At 35.6% G+C, this 19435-nt stretch overlaps 1 protein-coding gene across 4 annotated transcripts in view; it reads left to right on the top strand.

Moving 5' to 3' along the window:
- The window catches only part of CASK (calcium/calmodulin dependent serine protein kinase), a 293839-nt gene that overhangs the window by 187000 nt on the left and 87404 nt on the right, over positions 1-19435 (top strand). For all 4 annotated transcript variants that reach the window (XM_070944234.1, XM_070944233.1, XM_070944232.1 and 1 more), the window contains exons 11-17: positions 3509-3630; positions 5127-5204; positions 6372-6452; positions 8096-8284; positions 8969-9047; positions 14761-14846; positions 18044-18112. In XM_070944234.1, coding sequence (XP_070800335.1) covers positions 3509-3630; positions 5127-5204; positions 6372-6452; positions 8096-8284; positions 8969-9047; positions 14761-14846; positions 18044-18112 — 704 coding nt within the window. The remainder of the gene's footprint in view (positions 1-3508; positions 3631-5126; positions 5205-6371; positions 6453-8095; positions 8285-8968; positions 9048-14760; positions 14847-18043; positions 18113-19435) is intronic.

Raw genomic sequence — 19435 nt, 5'->3', positions numbered from 1 at the left:
CAACTGTTCATGATAAACACTTTTAAGAAAGAAAAGCATAAATCTTTATGGAAAATAGTCTTGTTTTTCTAGCCATATACATATCCAGTTTATATTCTGATAATCCATATCTTGAGATTTAGGAAATATAAATGTCAACTGTTACTTTGTCATTTTTTGCATATAATGAAGTTATTCAGTGGATCTAGTTAAGAGAAATTGGAATTGTCATTGAATTCTAATTATTAATATTTTATATATGTTGAATAGAATAGAATAGAATAGAATTGACTAAAGAGTAACTTTAATAGAAAGTCCAAATTTTAATATATTTTTATTAAATTTATATACCATTTAATCCCAGTGACTCTGGGCAAAATAAAGAAGTAAAAGATGGCAAAGATGACAAAAAGGTTAAGGCACCAGACTAGAAAACAGGAGAGCATAAGTTAAAGTCCCACCTTAGCCATGAAAGGCCAGCTGGGTGACTGGGTCAATCACACTCTCTCAAGCTAATTGTTGTTGTGGGAAAGTAGGATGAGGAAGAGGCATTGGGTATGTTTGTTGCCTTGAGTTATTTGTAAAAATAACAGTATATAAATAATTAGATAAAAGAAGAACAGACTCACTGAAACCCCCCCAAAAAACTGTAGATATATATTTATTTGCAAATATTAACAACTGATCATTACTTTCTGGTGTTTATAATTTCATGATTTAATGCATGTATTAGTTAACTTGCTTTCTTAAAAAAGTGTAATTTAAAAGCTTCATTAAAAATATTAGTATTCTTCCATTTTTATTACTGACCAGTAATGCTAGAGATTGTGCAATATCTATCTAAAATATTCTTGATCTGACTTTGCTCTTTGATGGAACAAGAGGATCATAACTGAGGCACATTCAAACATATATTCAAATATACTGACCATAAAAGGCATATTACTGATGTTAAATCTCCATGTCTGTAAAAAGTTAGTAATAGTTTTGAATGAATAACTTTTATATGAGTGGCATAAATATTAGCAAGATCTATCTTCAACATATATTCCTCAACCAATTTTATATCAGAAGTATTATTCATCACTTCTATTTAAATGGCCAATATGTCTTTCATTTGAGATCTCAGAACAATTCTATGTTTCTTCACTGTCGACATGCAATTTATAACATATTCTGTTTGAAACCTCTGTAAAGAACTATTAATAAGCACTACTGTAATTGAATACAACTGCCCAATTAATTTGATACATATAAAGAAAATATTAGGAAATCATGTTAAAAAGATATGAAATCAAGATACACTGTGTCAATAATATTTCTATAATGCAGTGAGGCTTACCCAAAAAAAATGAAGTAAGATTGACTTGATATTATTTACTCTTTATCAACTTGTTTTGATTTCTAGCAATTGTCTTTTATAAATGCTCATATATTCTTATTTAACCGGTTTGGTTTAGTATAATTTCACATCCAATTTTGTGGATTTTCTTTTCCTTGTTTTCTAAGTATAAGGACATCATTTCCATTATTTTAACAGTCTTGCATTCTCTCAAATTTCTCAAAATTACAATCCATGACTTTGGGAAAAATTGAAAATATTTTCACTTAGATAGTTCAACTTATTTAAAAGAGTAAGTTGTTTGTTAATAACTTCTTTATCCTGTGCTTCAGGTCTCACTTTTTATCACTATTTCTACTAATCCTAATTAAAATTCCCTTGTGGGGTAGGCAAAACAAGCAGAGAAATTCATAGATGCTTCTCCCTACAGGATTGAAAAACCAATTGTTATATTACAGGTCTCAGACATCACTTGAATTTGTCTTTTTCTGTTAAACAAGACTACTAGTACATCAAAGGTTTTATCATAATCAAAATTCAGCCATATTGAATATGTAACAATATGTTTTTTTCTTCACAATAATTACAGTTTTTGCAAAATTACATCCCCTTTTAACAGCTACTTGTTGAATCCCCATTTTTCAAACCCATTCCAGAAGAGAAGCTCAATCACATTGAAACTGTTGATAATCATAATAACTACAAAAGCAGGTTTATTTTTTAAAATAATCTGTATGTTATTCTAGCCCCCAAATAATTATATACATTGATCCTAAGTCATCTGTGAAAATGTTCTGGCTCCTAATATAGCAAAGATGTTTTGTTTTGATTTAGGATTAAGTCATATCGCATTAGAAACTTCCTGGTATAGCCATACTGTTTTGTGTATTGTTTCCTTTACAGGTAGTCCTCGACTTACAACAGTTCATTTAGTGACTGTTCGAAGTTACAGCAGCACTGAAAAAAGTGACTTATGACCACTTTTCACAATTACGACCTTTGCAGCATCCACATGATTATGTGATCAAAATTCAGATACTTGTTCATATTTATGACCATTGCTGTGTCCTAGGTCACATGATCCCATTTTGCAACCATCTGACAAGCAGGGTCAATGTGGAAACCAGATTCACTTAACAACTAGATTATTAAATTTATCAATTGCAGTGATTCACTTAACAATTGTGGCAAGAAAACTCATAAAATGGGGCAAAACTCACTTAATAACAAATTTTGGGCTCCATTGTGGTCGTAAGAGGAGGACTATCTGTATTTCCTTTAAATAATTTTTTCAATTATGTCCTCTGTTTTCTGACTCATCTATCCTTCTGAATTTTTATTTTCCTTCAACATTTTTATAGTCCAACTTTTCTCTCAAGTTTTTGAAATTAATTTCTCTCAGATGTGTGAGAAATTTCCCCAATTATGCTCTGTTTTCACAGTTTTTACTATCTGGAACTTCCAAATTGATTTAATCAGCATTAGTAGGCTTATTATACAGTCATGCAGCATGAAATTGCTTGCAAAGTCACATTAGTTTTCTAGGTCAGTTTCTAGCTCCTGTTTCCATAACTGGGATTTATAAATTAAGAATTCTCTTCTGAAAATTTTTCAAGGGAATTCTTTTGTTTTGCTTTGCAAAATGATTAAATATGATATGTTCATGATACTGTTAATTTTCTGTATCATTTTATAGCATTTTTATTCAAAAGGATACAATCAGGTTCAAAATATTATGTCAGACCTTTGAATCAGAAAACAGACATTGCAAAAGTACCAACTCTGCTTTATTATTATGGGATATAATAATAGAATCTTGAAAGTCTGACAGATTCTATTCTCTTATACTAAAGAGAATCAAGGTAGGGCAATCTTAGTTTCTTCCTAAATCCCTCCTGTCTGTCTGAACTAAGCTGATATTTTCAGAATGGTTGTTGAATTCTTTCTTTAAGATCAGCTATATATTCAAGGTCATCCATTCTACAGATGGTAGGCACTAAACTTTGTCCTTTTTTTCCTTTAAAAGCTAAATTTAAATTCATTTCACACATTCCTTTTCAAATATTTTCCTCATTGAAAAGAATATTGCTTTATTAATGTTCATATTTTACTCAGTGGATACAGTGAAATATGATCAATTTATGATGATTAGTTTTCTTTTTTCTTTCTCCCTGTGTTTAATAATAGGAGCAGTTTCACAGGTGTTAGACAGCCTAGAAGAAATTCATGCACTTACAGATTGCAGTGAAAAAGACTTAGACTTTCTGCATAGTGTTTTTCAAGATCAGCATCTTCATACATTACTAGATGTAAGTATTTTTTCTCTTTTAAAAAGATTGTTTAATTTTAGCTATAATCAAAAAATAAAGCAAATAAGAATTATCAAACCAAACTAATAGAACTTAGGGCAGAACTTAGCAGTATGTTTGGTGCTGCAGATGAGACAGAAAATGATTCCCTTCAGTATAATCTCTTCAGTAATTCCCTGAAACTGAGACGGAGCAAGCTTTACAAATATTTTTTCACATAAGTAGCATAAATACAAGATGCCTGCAGATGTACTTTGACAATAATTTCATAAGTATCCTGCTTAAAATAGTGCAAAATCTTAAAAATAAACACATATTAGATTATTACTTAGAATATTTTAGGTGTTTCTATAAATCACAATTTTAAATTGGATGTATGCATTAACTGGAGGCCAGAGTAACTCAAGAACTAGTTATAGACATGCCTCTGTCCACCTATGTAACATTACTATTATAGAAGCTATATTGAATGTTTTACAATTCAAGATTCCAGTAGTCATCTTTAAAGTCCTAAATGGATTAGGGCCTTCATATATATGGGACCATCTGCTCCCAATGAAAATTACATAACAAGTGACCGCAAGCTTGTTGATGGTTCCACAGCCAAGAGAATCCTTAGAGCCCCCATGGTCATGCCCTTTTGGCAATATCTCTCTCCTCTGGATATATAGATTGGGCCCTTGCTGTTAAGTTTTAAATTTTGAAAATTTTTTGTACTTCATTTGGGAATCACATCTTAAGTTACACCTCTGGTCTTCATGGTCTCATTAGTTACGATGTTATGAAGGAGATGGTTGGGTAGTAGATATATTTTGTTCTTGTTTTTTTACTGTTATAATTTTAATTTATATGGTAAACTAAATACCATTGTATGGCATTTATAAACCATTCAGTAACTCTGGGTTGTATATAAACCAGAGTAAATAAAATAAAATCATAAATAAGTACTTTGTAGTACACAGGCCTTCATAGTGACTGCATATACATTGGTTTCTATGTGATTCAGAACCTGATATGTGGCAACTAGTCACAGCACCTCCACAGTGTTGATAGGCACACTGTACATTAATATCTGTTATTTAAGTGTCACCCTAGTACAACTTTTATAGGTGAGGGTTAGGTCATTACTGGCATGGCGAGTTTATTTCTTTAAACTATGTCTGAAGAAGTTGGGTATATTGAAATATTCCTCCATAGAAATACTAAGAAATGCATTTACAGTAAATCTCCTCTTTGCTACTAGCAAGAAAATATGATTAAGTAACATTGCTTATTTCTGATGTGTCTTTATATGAAGCATCATAAACAGGCAAGAAGTTGATAAATGCCGGGAAAAAATGAAATGGTTACATTTTCTACAATTATCTATAGAAAATTAGATTTACAGCACAACAGGTGTTGATGTTTTTAAGTGAAATTTTCAGAGATCTTTTATAAAACAAGCTGGCAAATTTGTTTTTAATATATTCATATTATGTTGAGCTTTTTTGTTACAGCTCTATGACAAAATTAATACAAAATCTTCACCACAAATCAGAAATCCTCCAAGTGATGCTGTACAGAGAGCCAAAGAGGTAATTTTAAAAAGAGTTTAAATTTAATAATCTAATAAATTTAATAATAGTTTAAATCTGTAAATGAAATGTATGCATGTATATGTGTTTGTGTATTTGCACGGCCCCTCAGTAGTTGCAGTAAGCCTCTATTTTTTTTTCTTTTAGAATAGTAAAAAAAAACTATTTAGCCAAAATTTTTAAGATTAAATCGTTTAACAGTTTCATTGTTTCATTATATTTAACATTTTTCTATGTCATTGTTTTTAAAACATTGTTTTTATCTGTCTTGAGTATCTTCTAGGTAAAAGACAGGAAACAAATTGAAGAGATAAACAAATACTCATGTCTAATGTTTCAAGATTCTTTACATACATTTCTAACCATCCATTTCACTGTACCCATAGTCTCTTGTTACAGGTAGTCCTTGACTTGCAATAGATCATTTAATGACCATTCAGAGTTACATCACATAAAAAAGTGATTCATGACCATTTTTCATACAACCATTGCAGCATCCCCATGATCACATAATCAAAATTTGAATGCTTGGCAACTGGTTAATATTTACTTTCAACACTAGAAAAGACTATAGCCTTGCCCAGAAAACTGCAGGGACTAATGTAGACAGTTTCCAGGAATCAGTATTGACTCAGAAGAATAATTTTTAATCATTCCCACCTCAGTTTCTTACATTGTTTGCTTACTTCTTGTCACTTCTTGCAAAGTAACAATAGTCTCACAAGTGAAGATACAATGGATAACCCAAAAAAACAACCACCTCCCTCCTTTACATTTCTATCATTTCCTGAGTTTTTTCCTCTTATAGCTAATTTGCCCTTCCAAATTTTATTCCCTTTTTGCCTCAGCTACCTACCCATAGATTATTTTTTTATCTACCATGTATTACTGCCCTGTACTCACCTCTTCTTTGCAATCATCAGTGAATGAAATTGCAACTGCCTCAACTTGCATGCCCTATTTTTTGGTTTATATACACTGTATTTATTCCTATGGATGTAGCTTTGTCTTTACTAGCTTATCAAAGTCTTCCTTGCAGCATAAGCCAATCTGGGAAGTGAAAATAAATCACTTCTTTCAAACTTTTTACTTTGGAATTCATGACTCAAAAATATGATTTTATTTGTTACTGAACTTTATTCATATATCTACTCTTATGCATTACAGGTATTGGAAGAAATTTCATGTTACCAAGAAAATAGTGATGCAAAAGAACTTAAACGTATTTTAACTCAACCTCATTTCATGGTAACTGATTGTTACGATATCATTTTTTAATATTTCCCATAGAAAATAGATTCATGAAAAAAAATATTATCTGAAAGTGGGAAAGGGGATAATTACTCAGAAATATATACAGCCTTTCATTGAATTTCAATGAATGAATTTTGAACGTTCATATATTTAAATTATTTCTGTCCCAATGCTCAACACTGAATTGGACTTAAGGAAGCTAATATCTTTGGCATGGATATTTCCCATTGATTGCAATGGATAGAAACAACAATATATTAATTATGGGTATAGAAAATGCATTATAAATATAGGTTTTTTAAATTATTTAAAACATTTATATGCATCCTTCAGAATCCTATAACAATAAAGTAATGTATAAATCAAATATGACAGTATGTTAAAATAAAAATGTTATCCAAAAAGATAACAATTATTGACATTAGCCAGGCCTTTCTTTTACTGGAATTTCCACAGGTATTTTAGATGGCTCAACCTGTAATCCAGTTATGGATTCTAAATTTTATTAGAAATAAAATCTTAGTTAAGAATATCATAGGGACAGGACAGTTTATCCTTTAATGATTTCAGTGTAATGACACAGTCTTACAGTATTCCATTACACAGCAATGTCAATTCTTATCTAAATTATTTTGCCCCATAGTTAGTCAATGCTTTCAAAATAGCCTACTCTCACTCAGTGAACTCACTTTCTGATACTTTAGTCTAATAAGAGTAACATGACTTTGATTCTAGCCTGACAGTTTTATTTTATCAATATGTTCAACTTTAATTTTAGAAAAATAAAGCTTGCCTTGTTTTCCTTCACAGAGACGAAAACAGGTCCTTTTTGTATTGATTCTGACTCATGTCAATTTGTTTATGCTAATTTTACTAAATCAACAACATATTATGTTAAGTTCACAATTTTGATTGTAAATATTTCCGAAGAATCATAAATGGAGAACTTTTTTTGCATGACTGTATATGACATGGAAAATTTTTGCAATTAATAATCTAAAATTAGAAATTACATTAACTCCTGAAACATTTATATGAATAGTAAAATGAATACTCTAAGTATTGAAAATACTAAAATTTTAATTGAATTGAATACTGAAAATAGGTTTGATGAAATTTTACCAGAAATAAATATGAACATGCTATCTTCTGCATAGTGGACATTATGATTTTAGACATTGTAATTTTAGATACTGTGAAAAGCATACTTTCCTTTTGAATTGTTACCTTTCAGAAGCAAAGAATGCTCTAAAAATAGGAGAGGAATAAATTTGGAAGAAAGGATTCTTTTACATATTTATGGAGACCTTTTTAACACACAATGAAACGCAATACAATAAAGGACTTTCAGAGAATCAGCATTTTTTTGTTCAAGGACACAGTTCCTTTTTGTGTATCTTTTCTTTAGTAGACTAGGATTGCATGAGTAGTAGTATATAAATGCCTGTCACATATATAATTGAGATATTAGTGTACTGTTATTATTATTAGGAAAACTGAACGTCATATAGCATATGCTGTTTGGGTTGAACTATGGTTGAATAGCTTGAAGTTTTTCAACTCTTTATAATTTAAGCTTTTTTGCATTAAATAAAATACAAAAGATAACGAAATATGAAAATTATATCTTTGTGTAGGCCTTACTCCAAACTCATGATGTAGTGGCACATGAAGTTTACAGTGATGAAGCATTAAGAGTTACTCCACCTCCCACATCTCCATATTTAAATGGAGATTCTCCAGAAAGCATAAATGGAGACATGGACATGGAGAATGTCACAAGAGTGCGATTGGTTCAGTTCCAAAAAAACACAGATGAACCAATGGTAAATAGATAAATTTTGTTATTTAATTTTATAAGCATGAGTAAGATATATCCAGTCATATATCAAATTTACAATTTATCTTTTGTAATACTATCAATTTATCTTGGGCAAATGAAAGGATCATTAAGTTTTAAAAATCCAGAGAAAAGCCTGTACCAAAAATATAAAAAAGTATAGATTATATCAGAAAAGGGTTGATTCAGTTAGGTTGAAATAATATACAAACTATATGAATAAATAATTTTAATTTTGAAATTTAGACTTTCTTCTCAGTATCCTGTGTATTGTATCCGCCGTCTCCTAAACAGTGTTTCCTCCATCAACAAATTTTTCTCTCCTGCACATTCTCAAAAGATGATGCATGTTCTAATTCATTAGCCACTTACTGTTTGAATAACTTCTCTGGAAGCACTTACAGCTTTTTAAAACATTTCTGTACAACAGTTCACAATGTTATTTATTAAAGAGCAAATAAGGTAATAAAATATTTCTTTGGGGTATGATAAAAGAAGTATGCATATGATTTCTGGACAGTGCTTTTGTAAATTGAAACAAAATGTTAATAGATATAGTGGTGGTAAATTGAGACAGCTCTGATTACTTCCATAAATGTTAAAATGCTTGAGCTGGATCAATGCCTGAAAAATCTTATTGTCATTATCTAAATTAATTTATCTCTTTTAGGGAATCACTTTAAAAATGAATGAACTGAATCATTGCATTGTAGCAAGAATTATGCACGGAGGAATGATTCACAGGCAAGGTAACGTAAATATAAAAGTTAGTGAACAACACAGATTTTATATGATACTATCTAAATTTTCAGACATGGAATCTAAATGACATTAGAATATTTAGTGTCAAAAATCATATATTGTCTATAATATAATATTTTGCATCACTGAGTCTTGTTACTGGTATTACTCAAGTCATGTATCAATAGTTCAACAAGCAAAGAAAATTGAATAATGTTTTGCTAAAATGGACAGATTGTCAATATCATCTAAAGTATATAGATCACTAGTTACCTGGCCTGAAGGGTGCAAGTAATTCATTTTCCAAGAAATGTATGGGTTTATTATGAGAATAGACATGGGAATCTTGTATCCTCAAAGCCAGTGTTTTCTTAACTCCAGAATAGTGGCCAAGACTAAATGAAAATATGAACATTGAGTAGACCTACTAAAATAAATAAATAAAATATTATGTGACAATATTTGCCTTTAAAAATCTCTCTATGTTTGTTTGTTGGGATCATTTATGATATGTATCTTAATTGAGGTCTTTTCCATTGCTGAACAACTTTTTCATTAAGCATTAATTTTGAATGTTCAACTAAAATCTACTTCCTTATAATTTAAACTCATTTGCTCCTGAACCTATCTTCTGGGCAATTTGGAACAATTCTGCTCCAATATTTGATGGGACAACTTTAAAAAGATAGAATACTAGAGAGGAAATGATGCTATCCACCATTAGAGTATATTTATTAAAATCCACTCTTTAGTTGATGATTTTATGATTACCAAGTTTGTAGAAAAGAAGGAACACAAGAAATTTTGAACATCAACTTTTATACATTTGGAATATTCTCAACTAATTTAGATATGCTTTTGAGGAACATATTTTACGGAAAGCAATCAAGAGATTACTGGTGCATCAATTTATACCACAATTGAAAAAGCTCAGTGGCTATCTGTATAATAATTATTTGCACCATTAACATTGACAAATATAATTTATTATTATTATTATATACACAAAACAATATGAAATCACAGGTGCCAGTTCTTTAGCTGGTGTTGGCCTTCATATACATTAAATTCCCAAAGAACCTAGGATATCATAATGTATTAGCGTAGTATACGTGCAAATTCAAGCATTGCGACCTGTTGTGATTGATATATAGACATTTTGTCAATGCATAGATTTTTTAAGTAGTAAGTGGGTACCAAGATTTTTTTGGTATGGTATCCAGTGTTCTGATAACCAATGGGACCACCATGACCACTTTATGCCATAAACTCTCAATTTCTGTTCTATTCAGTAAAGGTTTTCAAAGTCTTAATTAAAAACAGCAATTTGTTTATGTTATACTATAATCTATGTTATTTCACATTGAACTGGAAATTATCCCACATAGTTAACATTTTAATCAATTTACAAATATAATGGTTAAATGGTTAAAATATTTTGTTAGGGTTTCATTTTCCAAAAAGTTCCATTGACAAATACTGTCCTATTTTTAATATATTCCTTCATACACAAAGCATGATCTTTAATTTACAAGATCCAGGAAAATCTCAAAATCACAGGGCTTATATAAAGTTGACATCTCCCAGAATAGGTGTAACCACTATATAATCTAAACTGATATTATTTCTTTAACCTTTTAAATTTTGAAGTAATAATCACATTTTTCCTAAGATGCTGAAGTTTTCTTTATTTCAGAAATATCCATGTTTTCCAATTGCTACAATTTGATTTCATACAGTATATTTTCTTACTTTGTTAATTATATTTTCAGTGCTTTACTTTCTTTCCAACCATACTGTACATTACTCTTAAAAAGAGGAAATAAACATCTGCTAACAAAATATTAAAACATTATCATACTATGAGTCAGTGGTGGGTTGCTACTGGTTCGTCCCGGATTGGGTGAACCGGTAGCGGTGGCGGGAGGCTCTGCCCACCCTCCTGGACGTCTCTGCGCATGCGCAGAAGCATCACGTGCACACACCCATGAGCGAACCAGTAGCAACGGGATTTGAAACCCACTACTGCTATGTGTAGATATTCCTGAGTTAATGTTCCTTTGGAAAGAAATCACCCATCTTTCTTCCTGATCTTTCATTTGTTAACAATGTCTTATGGAGTCTGTATTCTCTTTCTTGCTTTATTCTCAGTATACCTTGTTCATGATTCATCAATTCTTTGCAACTTATTGCCTAGATAAGAAGTTATTTGCCTTTTTCCTAATATCTACATAATATCAATTATTACTAACAAAATCTGTTGGTCAAGAAATAAAACCTCTTAAATATTACCACTTTTTTCTGATAATATCAAGATACACACACACAAAAAAATACATACAACAGCTGAAACTGTCTTTGTAATATTATAGATGTGAGCCATTTTGGAAAATAGTATTTGTCTATAAAAGATGATAAACTTATAAATAAATAAGAGATATCTGTTCTCATCTCTATTTGCTGTACTTGCTTTTCCATGTTAAAACAGTGGGTTCCTTTTAGAGCAGAGGTGTCAAACTCAAGGCCTATGGGTCAGATACGACTCATGAGCTGGTTAGATCTGGCCTGCAGGGCCCTCCTGAAAAAAAAATGAAGGACTGGTCTGCGGCGCCTCGGCTGACACAGGCCAACCGGGCAGTGATCTGCAACCTGATGGCAGACATCTGGACCAGACCACAGCCAGCATTAGATCTGTGGCGGCGCCTCAGCCCTGCTCCCTAGATGGTCACATAGGAGGCAGTGAGCACAAGGCAACTGGCGTCCCTGGGAAATGCATTCTGAGTGCTTCCCTTTCACCCAAGATGCCAGCCCTTGCACGCTTGCCACCTCCTATGCTCACTCCCAGGGGCCAAGGGCAAGGCAGTGCCATGGATATAATGCTGGCCGCAGTCCAGCCCAGATGGCCACCATCAGGTTGCAGTTCAGCACCCCGCTCGCCAGCCTTTCACTGGGACCATCCTGCCCCCGCGTGGGAAAGCCACGCTGCCAATCTCTCCCCCTGCCTTTGTTCCTGAACCACGGAGGAAGGAAGGAGATGGCAAGGAGACGAAATGTGACCTTTAGGCCCATGGGGTTTCTGCCTGCCAGGTGCAATGGGTGATACGCGATCGCAGGTGCTGTGGAGGGGCCGCAGAAGGTGAGCAGTGGTGGCTTGCGGCTTCTGGCATTGCGGGGGGGAGGAGTAGAAGCAGAACTGCCCGCTCGACATCAGACATGGAGGAGAGTGGACAAAAAAGAGAAGCTGCTGCTCTGCAGGTTTTTTTTTTTTAATCTGCCAGAGGCTCCGGACAGAGGCTTCCCATTTTGATCCCTCCCCCATTGTTGCCTCTGTGTGGCTCTTCACTCACTTCTCCCAGACCTGCACATGTGCTTGTGTGTGCGCGGGGGGAGGTGTCCGGCAGCTTTGGCTCTGCAGCCCGCTGCAACCACTGGGCTGGCTCTCCAAGAAGCAGGCACCGCAACGCCACCAGAAGCAGAGTGGGGGAGAGGCATATGATGCAGACCACCAGACACGCCTTCTCCATCCCACATGGCTAGACCACGTCCAACAGACTCGACTATTTGCCTCTAGCCTGTGCCTCTGCCTCTGGCTACTGCCACCACTGTGGGCCGAGACCAGGTGAGGTTGGGATAGGGCAGCTGCAGCCAGACACTATCAACCTGCCTACTCCATCCCATTTGCTTTTGCTTGCGTATGGAGAGCAGGTTTGTTCTGTCCCCAACCCCACGCACACACACCAACAGACGTTCAGGAGTTAAAGACCAAACCAGCCGGCAGAATCCTTTTCCTTATGATAACGGAACTTGGCAACAACCTAGTGGCTGCCTGCCAAAAGTTTATTATTTACAAAGAGGAGAGATAACTTCTCCCCACTTCTAATACATCAAAGGAAAGCAGTTCAATAATTACGGAATTAAATAAAATCCAGAGATACTTCCAGCAAAGTCTTAAAGCAAAAGTCCGGCAATGCACAATGGTGTGGAAGCTTTCAGCTTTGTTCGTCACAAGGTTTGACTGGCCACCACGCTCCCTTTTATATCCTGTGGGGTGTGGTCCAGTGACTCAGCCTAATCTCGGGCACGCCCTTTCTCCTGTTGCACGCGCTTATCTCTGCGACGCTGGCGTGGGTCCAGCCAAAATTTATTACCCTCATCACTGTCCATCTGTGGCTGCGTGGACGTGCTTGGCCCCGGCCCTACCTCTTGCTCTTCGAAGGCATTGCCAGAGAGGAGGGTCCTGGAGAGGGAGGCCTTGCCAACTCCTCTCCTTCACTCTCGGAGTCCTCTCCTGCCGATGACACAGGCTCAGGTAACAGAGCCACAACAAGGTTGCTGCTGGTCATCTCAGTCCTCTTGCGGGTCTTGGCCTTGGCCTACACATGGAGCGTGTTCTCCTTGCACACCTGATGCACCTCGGCACCACTGCCACCACCAAAGCCGTCAGCAGTTTGCGCAGGTCCATTAGGGTTCTGTTGCCGCCACCCAGAACACCAAGCCCGCCCAGCCTGAAGGAGGTGAAGCAGCCAGCTAGAAAGCCCGAGTAGAGGTGGTAGAGCACGCCCAGGCCCAGCAGGCAAGAATTGGCCACTGCTAGTGGGGAAAGCCAGATCCACATCGGTGCCATGGCTGCCCAGGCCCAGCGAGAATCGTGTGCCTCCTCCCTGTCTCTGCTGGACCTGGACAGTCATGGCACCAATGGGAATCTGACTTTCCCCACTCGCAGTGATCAACTTTTGTCTGCTGGACCTGGGTGTGCTGTACCCCCTCTACTCAGGCTTTCTAGCTGGCCTCTTCACCTCCTTCGGGCCAGGCAGGTCTGCTGAGTGGCAGCGGCAGGTTTGCCGAGCGGCAGCAGCAACAGCTCGCAGTGGGGCCAAGGTGCATTGGATGCACGAGGAGAACACGCTCCATGTATAGGTCAAGGGCAAGACTCATGAGGGGGCCAAGAAGATGAACAGCAGCGACCTCTCCAGCCACAAGCAAAAACAGTGGGATGGAGTAAGCGCATCCAGCGGTCTGGATCACATGCCTCCCCCCATCTTCTGCTGATGCAACTGCCACGTTTGCTTCTTGGACATCCAGCCCAGTGGAGCAGGCTCCGGAGCCGCCAAGTGTGCCAGCTGAGGGGTTGTAGCAGGCTGCGGTTGCTTCTGGAAACCATCAGCCCCACGCACAAAGGGCGGTGAGCGCGCAATAGCCAACAATTACCAGCACCAGCCACCCCACCCCCTGCATTGCCTTGTGGCAGCAGCATCCCCACCCCGCCCTCTCCGTCGCCTCATCTCATCCTGTGGGACAAGCCTCCCACCCACCTCCCCACCCGCCGTAGACCCCCGAATTTCCTCCCCAACACCACCTGGCCTATGCAAGCGATGTCGAACTGGCCGCACACACACCTGAGCCATGCCCAGTTGGCCATGACCACCCGATCCAGCCCCCCAAAGACAACCACCATGCTGATGTGGCCCGCAATGAAATAGAGTTTGACACCCCTGTTTTAGAGCTATAATTTTATTCAAACTTAAGTGAAAGTATTCCTATTGAATGTAGCAGAACACGTTCATGATTATGTAGCTAGACTTCTAGTATTTTAAGTTTCTTATCCACATAGTTTGAGGAAATTCTAATTGTTTACAATATTTAATTATGCATATAAAATGATATGTGGGATAATAATAGAATAGTTTGTAATTGTGCCATTTTGTGTTACTGCTTCTGTAGGTACACTTCATGTAGGGGATGAAATTCGGGAAATAAATGGAATTAGTGTGGCAAATCAAACAGTGGAACAACTTCAGAAAATGCTTGTAAGCATGTAAAAAGTTTTTATCTGATTCATTTTACTTTTAGTATGAGTTAAAGGCTACTTAATCTCTGAAACACAGCAATTCAAAATATTATTCAAAATACAGCTATGCATATCCTCTAGTATTGATTAATAATGCTTGGATCTTGTTTTTTTCAGATTGCTTGTTTTTCTGAAAACCTTTCTCAAATAGTAAGACTCTCCATAGCTTTGGTCCTCTTATTTTCTGTTTTATTTACCATATATACTCGAGTATAAGCCGAGGCACCTAATTTTACCACAAAAAACTGGGAAAACTTATTGACTCGGGTATAAGCCTTGGGTGAGAAATGCAGCAGCTACTGGTAAATTTCAAAATAAAAATAGATACCAATAAAATTACATTAACTGAGGCATCAGTAGGTTAAATGTTTTTGAATATTGATTTCAAAGAAAAAAAATAAACTAGCTCTGTAAGTGGAAAAGAGGATCAACAAAAACAATATGGTATCAACAATAACTTTAAAAGTACTGTATATGAGTTGGGTAGCTATATAAATTTGTTTAATAAATACAATGGGAAAGGTCTTTGGGGATTCCAGAATTCATATGGCACTAATTGGATTTTTGATTTCCCTTTTATTTTGAGACATAATAGACTGGTTTTACACTATAAAAAAATTACACAAGAGAATTTTGCTTCCAGGGGGCTGCAGGGAGTCTTGCTAGGCAAGCTTCCCTGCAGCCCTGGGAGCCAAAAAGGGGCGCGGGGGAGGGGTGCCGCACCCCCCCACGCCCCATTTTACCTTTAGCAAGCCTCCCTGCAGCCCCTGGGAGCAAAAAAGGGGTGCGGGAGAGGGGCACCGCACACACCCCCACGCCCCATTTTATTTTTAGCAAGCCTCCCTGCAGCCCCTGGGAGCCAAAACGGTTGCAGGAAAAAAGGCATTTTTTTCCTCACTCGAGTATAAACCGAGGGGGGCTTTTTTCAGCATAAAAAATATGCTGAAAAACTCGGCTTATACTTGAGTATATACAGTAACTCTTCAAATAAAACAGGATGGACCATGTATGAAGATGGTTTGTATCATACTCATGCTCAAGTTAAAAATAAAGAACTCCTATGATATAACTTTTTAAAAAGCCTCCATTTTATGCCTCTGAAAAAATCAGCAATATTAACCTAATATTGGCAGTATTTATATAAAAAGATAAACCAGTATTCTAGAGATGTATTAGCAGTAATCTGTCACTAGTTCATAGTTTTGTCCCATAGTCCCATTTTGGCTGATTTATTTATCTAATTTGTATTACCACTTTTCTAACCAAAATCACACAATTCGATAAAAACCACAAATATAAAAATGATATATATTTTAAAATGTAAAAACCTACATTAAGAAATAAATAACATAAAAGCAAATATATATACCCCTAGGCAAAGGGAAAATAAACATGGCATCTCATCAATGGAGCCATCTGAGCATTTCTCCAGTTCCCTGGAAATGCCAGGCCTGATGACATAGTCTGGTCTTGAGAGCCTTCCATAATGTTGAATGGGTGAAGCTAATCCAAAAAAAAAAAAAAAATTGGGGTGGAGGTGGGAGGAATGTTCTATAAAGTGAGCATCATGGCAAAGAAATCTTGTCTCTTAAAACCCACAGCTCTGTAGCTTTTGGTACCCACAGCGTGACTTCTCTTCCTGATTTAATGGGTAGGCTAAAATAACTGGGGAGAGACTGTCCCTCAAATAGCCCAGTCCCATTCCATGAAAGGCTTTAAAGGTTAAAACTAATACCTTATATTGGATTCGGAAGTAAAATGACAACCAATATAGCTCACAAAGCAGAGGTATAAAATATTGCTCAAGTGCACATAACTGCCTGCATTCTGGCATTCTATACCAGCTGAAGCTTCTGGATACTCTTCAAGGGCAGCCCCATGTTCTCATCAGCAGGATGAACATTAACCTGGAATTTGGTAAAAACAGCCTTAATATTTCCTTTGAACCCATTACTGTTTTTGGCTGTGAACAATATGCCCAGATTTTCCCCCAAAGGAGTTAATGTTTAGCACGTTCTTATTCCATCAGCAGCAGAAAGTCACAAAAGCAATACCAACAGAATATTAGTCCAAATTAAACTAAATTTAAGCCTATGGAAAGAAATATTCTGGAAAATTGATGCTTCTTTTTTTTTTCCAATTCTTCTTCCTTTGTATATCTTTTTTTTTATAAACCAGGAACCAGGTCCTCTCTCTTCTTTTAAATTGACATGAACTCCAAATAATATTTTAAAAAGAGGAATAAAAATAATAATTGACTGTCAGTACAGTCAATCAGTGTTCATTAAGAAGTAAAGTTTGACAAATATTTAGTAATAACACGACTATTTAATTAAATTACAATTTCAACAATTGTAGAATCTGGGTTATATTTGTTGAGTTTAATTTTTACATAGATTAGTCTTCACATTTTGTTGAAAACAGGAGTTCTGTTTTCATTTATAACATTCTAGAATATACTCCACATTGTAATACCGTACCAAGGACAAGAAGGAGAGTATTTTCAGAACATTCTGTTAAGCAGCTTTCATTTTTGTCTGATTTAATTATCCTTGTTATCTTTTTCCTACATGCATGTATTTGCCATAAAATAATCCCATTCTTGGAATCCAGGTTGATTTATTTTTTTTTCCACAAAAGAAATAATGGATTGCTTTCAGCAAGTATTGTTGAATTGCTATGTGAATTTAAAAAATAGTCTTCGGTAGTTTTGTTTCTGTTTAAAAAAGGTAATTTGTTAGGATATTTTAGTTTATGCCATTTCATTAGCAAGGTTATACTTTACCAATGACTTACGTATAGTATGTTTAATAAGTATCATGTAGTTAACAACTACATTTTAAAATGGTTCAATGTCTTTGTTGTTAAAATATCTACAAATTAGAGGGAACATGATAAAACTGCAACAAAAAACCAGCTTGCTTCTACCAGATATGCTATGCTCTAAAATACTAACCTTATTATACAAGTACTTTAGCTTGGTTTCATACAGAACTTTTTTTTTAGTGTATTTTGGTTCCTTTTGATATCTGGAAACTAAATTTCGGAAATAAATCCACAGGCTTTATGATTTTGTTAAAATATTAGATAGTTTTGGGTGCTCCATTTATTTGTTTTGAGTTTTTGCAAAACAACAAATACTTTTACTTTCTCCAGAGAGAAATGAGAGGCAGCATAACCTTCAAGATTGTGCCAAGTTATCGCACTCAATCTTCTTCATGTGAGGTAATGAATTACTTGCTTTCTTCTCAGTCTTAAAATTAACTGCCTGCTCATGGCTGAATGTTATTGCTTTCTGGAAAATTGTTTCTGCCTGTGCTCTTAGATCACACACACCAATTTTACAACAAAGATAACGGAACAAAGGAGTAATTCTATCCACCTACTGTATTGTTGCTATTTCATATTCATTACATCAGTTCATTAAATATTACATAAATATCTAAAATAAAGCAAAACTAATAATGATAATTAGGTCATGGAATAATTAAAAACAAGCTTGAAACACATCTGGGTAAGATAATTGAAATACGTTTTTTTAAAAAATCTGGACAATGAATTCTGATTGCTTCATAAAAAGATTTGCTGAAAAGATGCAATGATATGACAGGATTTTTAATATTAAAATAAGCTCAGATTGATTAACGAGCCAGAGCTAACACTGACGAACAATAAAACAAATCAAAATAGTAAATGCATCCAGTGAAAAAGCTGAGTATTTAATGTGATCATATATTGCTAACTAGTGCTAACTAGTGCTACTAAATGCTAACTAGCAGGGGTGGGTTCTAAATTTTTTTACTACCGGTTCTGTGGGCATGGCTTATTTTGTGGGTGTGGCTTGGAGGTCATGTGACTAGGTGGGCATGGCTAGCTGGTCAGTCCTCGCACTTATGACCAGTCCTCGCACTTACGACCCGACTAATTTGTTTGCTTTTAACACTGATCAGCTGTAGGACGGCCCTTTGAAGCCCCCCGGCAAGAGTTTAAACAGTTTTTTCCCTCTGGTCATCAGCTGGGACTCAGGAGGCAGCAATAGATTGGGGGTGGGACCAAATAAAAGGTAAGAATAACATGGGGGGGTGGGAGGGGGGGGGGAGAACCGGTTCGGTGACGTCATATCGTCACCGCTACTGGCTCGGTCGAACCGGACCGAACCGGGAGGAACCCACCACTGCTAACTAGTGCTACTAAAATTATTTTGACCCAACAAACCAGATTCTCAATGAAATAGCAAAAGAAAAATTGAAAAAATGCAAGTAATTTTCTTGGAAATGTGATATTGCACTCTAGTCACAACCCTTTTAAAGCACCAAGTTTAAAAGCATTCATATATATTCATTTTAATTATATAATTTGCATATTTTCTGGGATATTGGAAATAAGAAGGAATATTGGAAATGATAAGGAATATAAGGCTTGTGCTCAGAAAGAGGTTCATTTTACTGGGATTTATTTTTAGGATACAGATTCCATCATAAAAAGAATACACATATACAGGGTATACTAAAAGTCAGATCCCCATAATTTATTATATAAATTACATTA

Source organism: Pituophis catenifer, unplaced genomic scaffold (genome assembly GCF_029215685.1).
Source record: "Pituophis catenifer annectens isolate HBS135680 unplaced genomic scaffold, rPitCat1.0.hap2 SCAF_4, whole genome shotgun sequence".
Lineage (NCBI taxonomy): Eukaryota > Metazoa > Chordata > Lepidosauria > Squamata > Colubridae > Pituophis > Pituophis catenifer.
The sequence above is the reverse complement of the archived record's forward strand: the minus strand, read 5'-3'. Positions and strand labels throughout refer to the sequence as shown.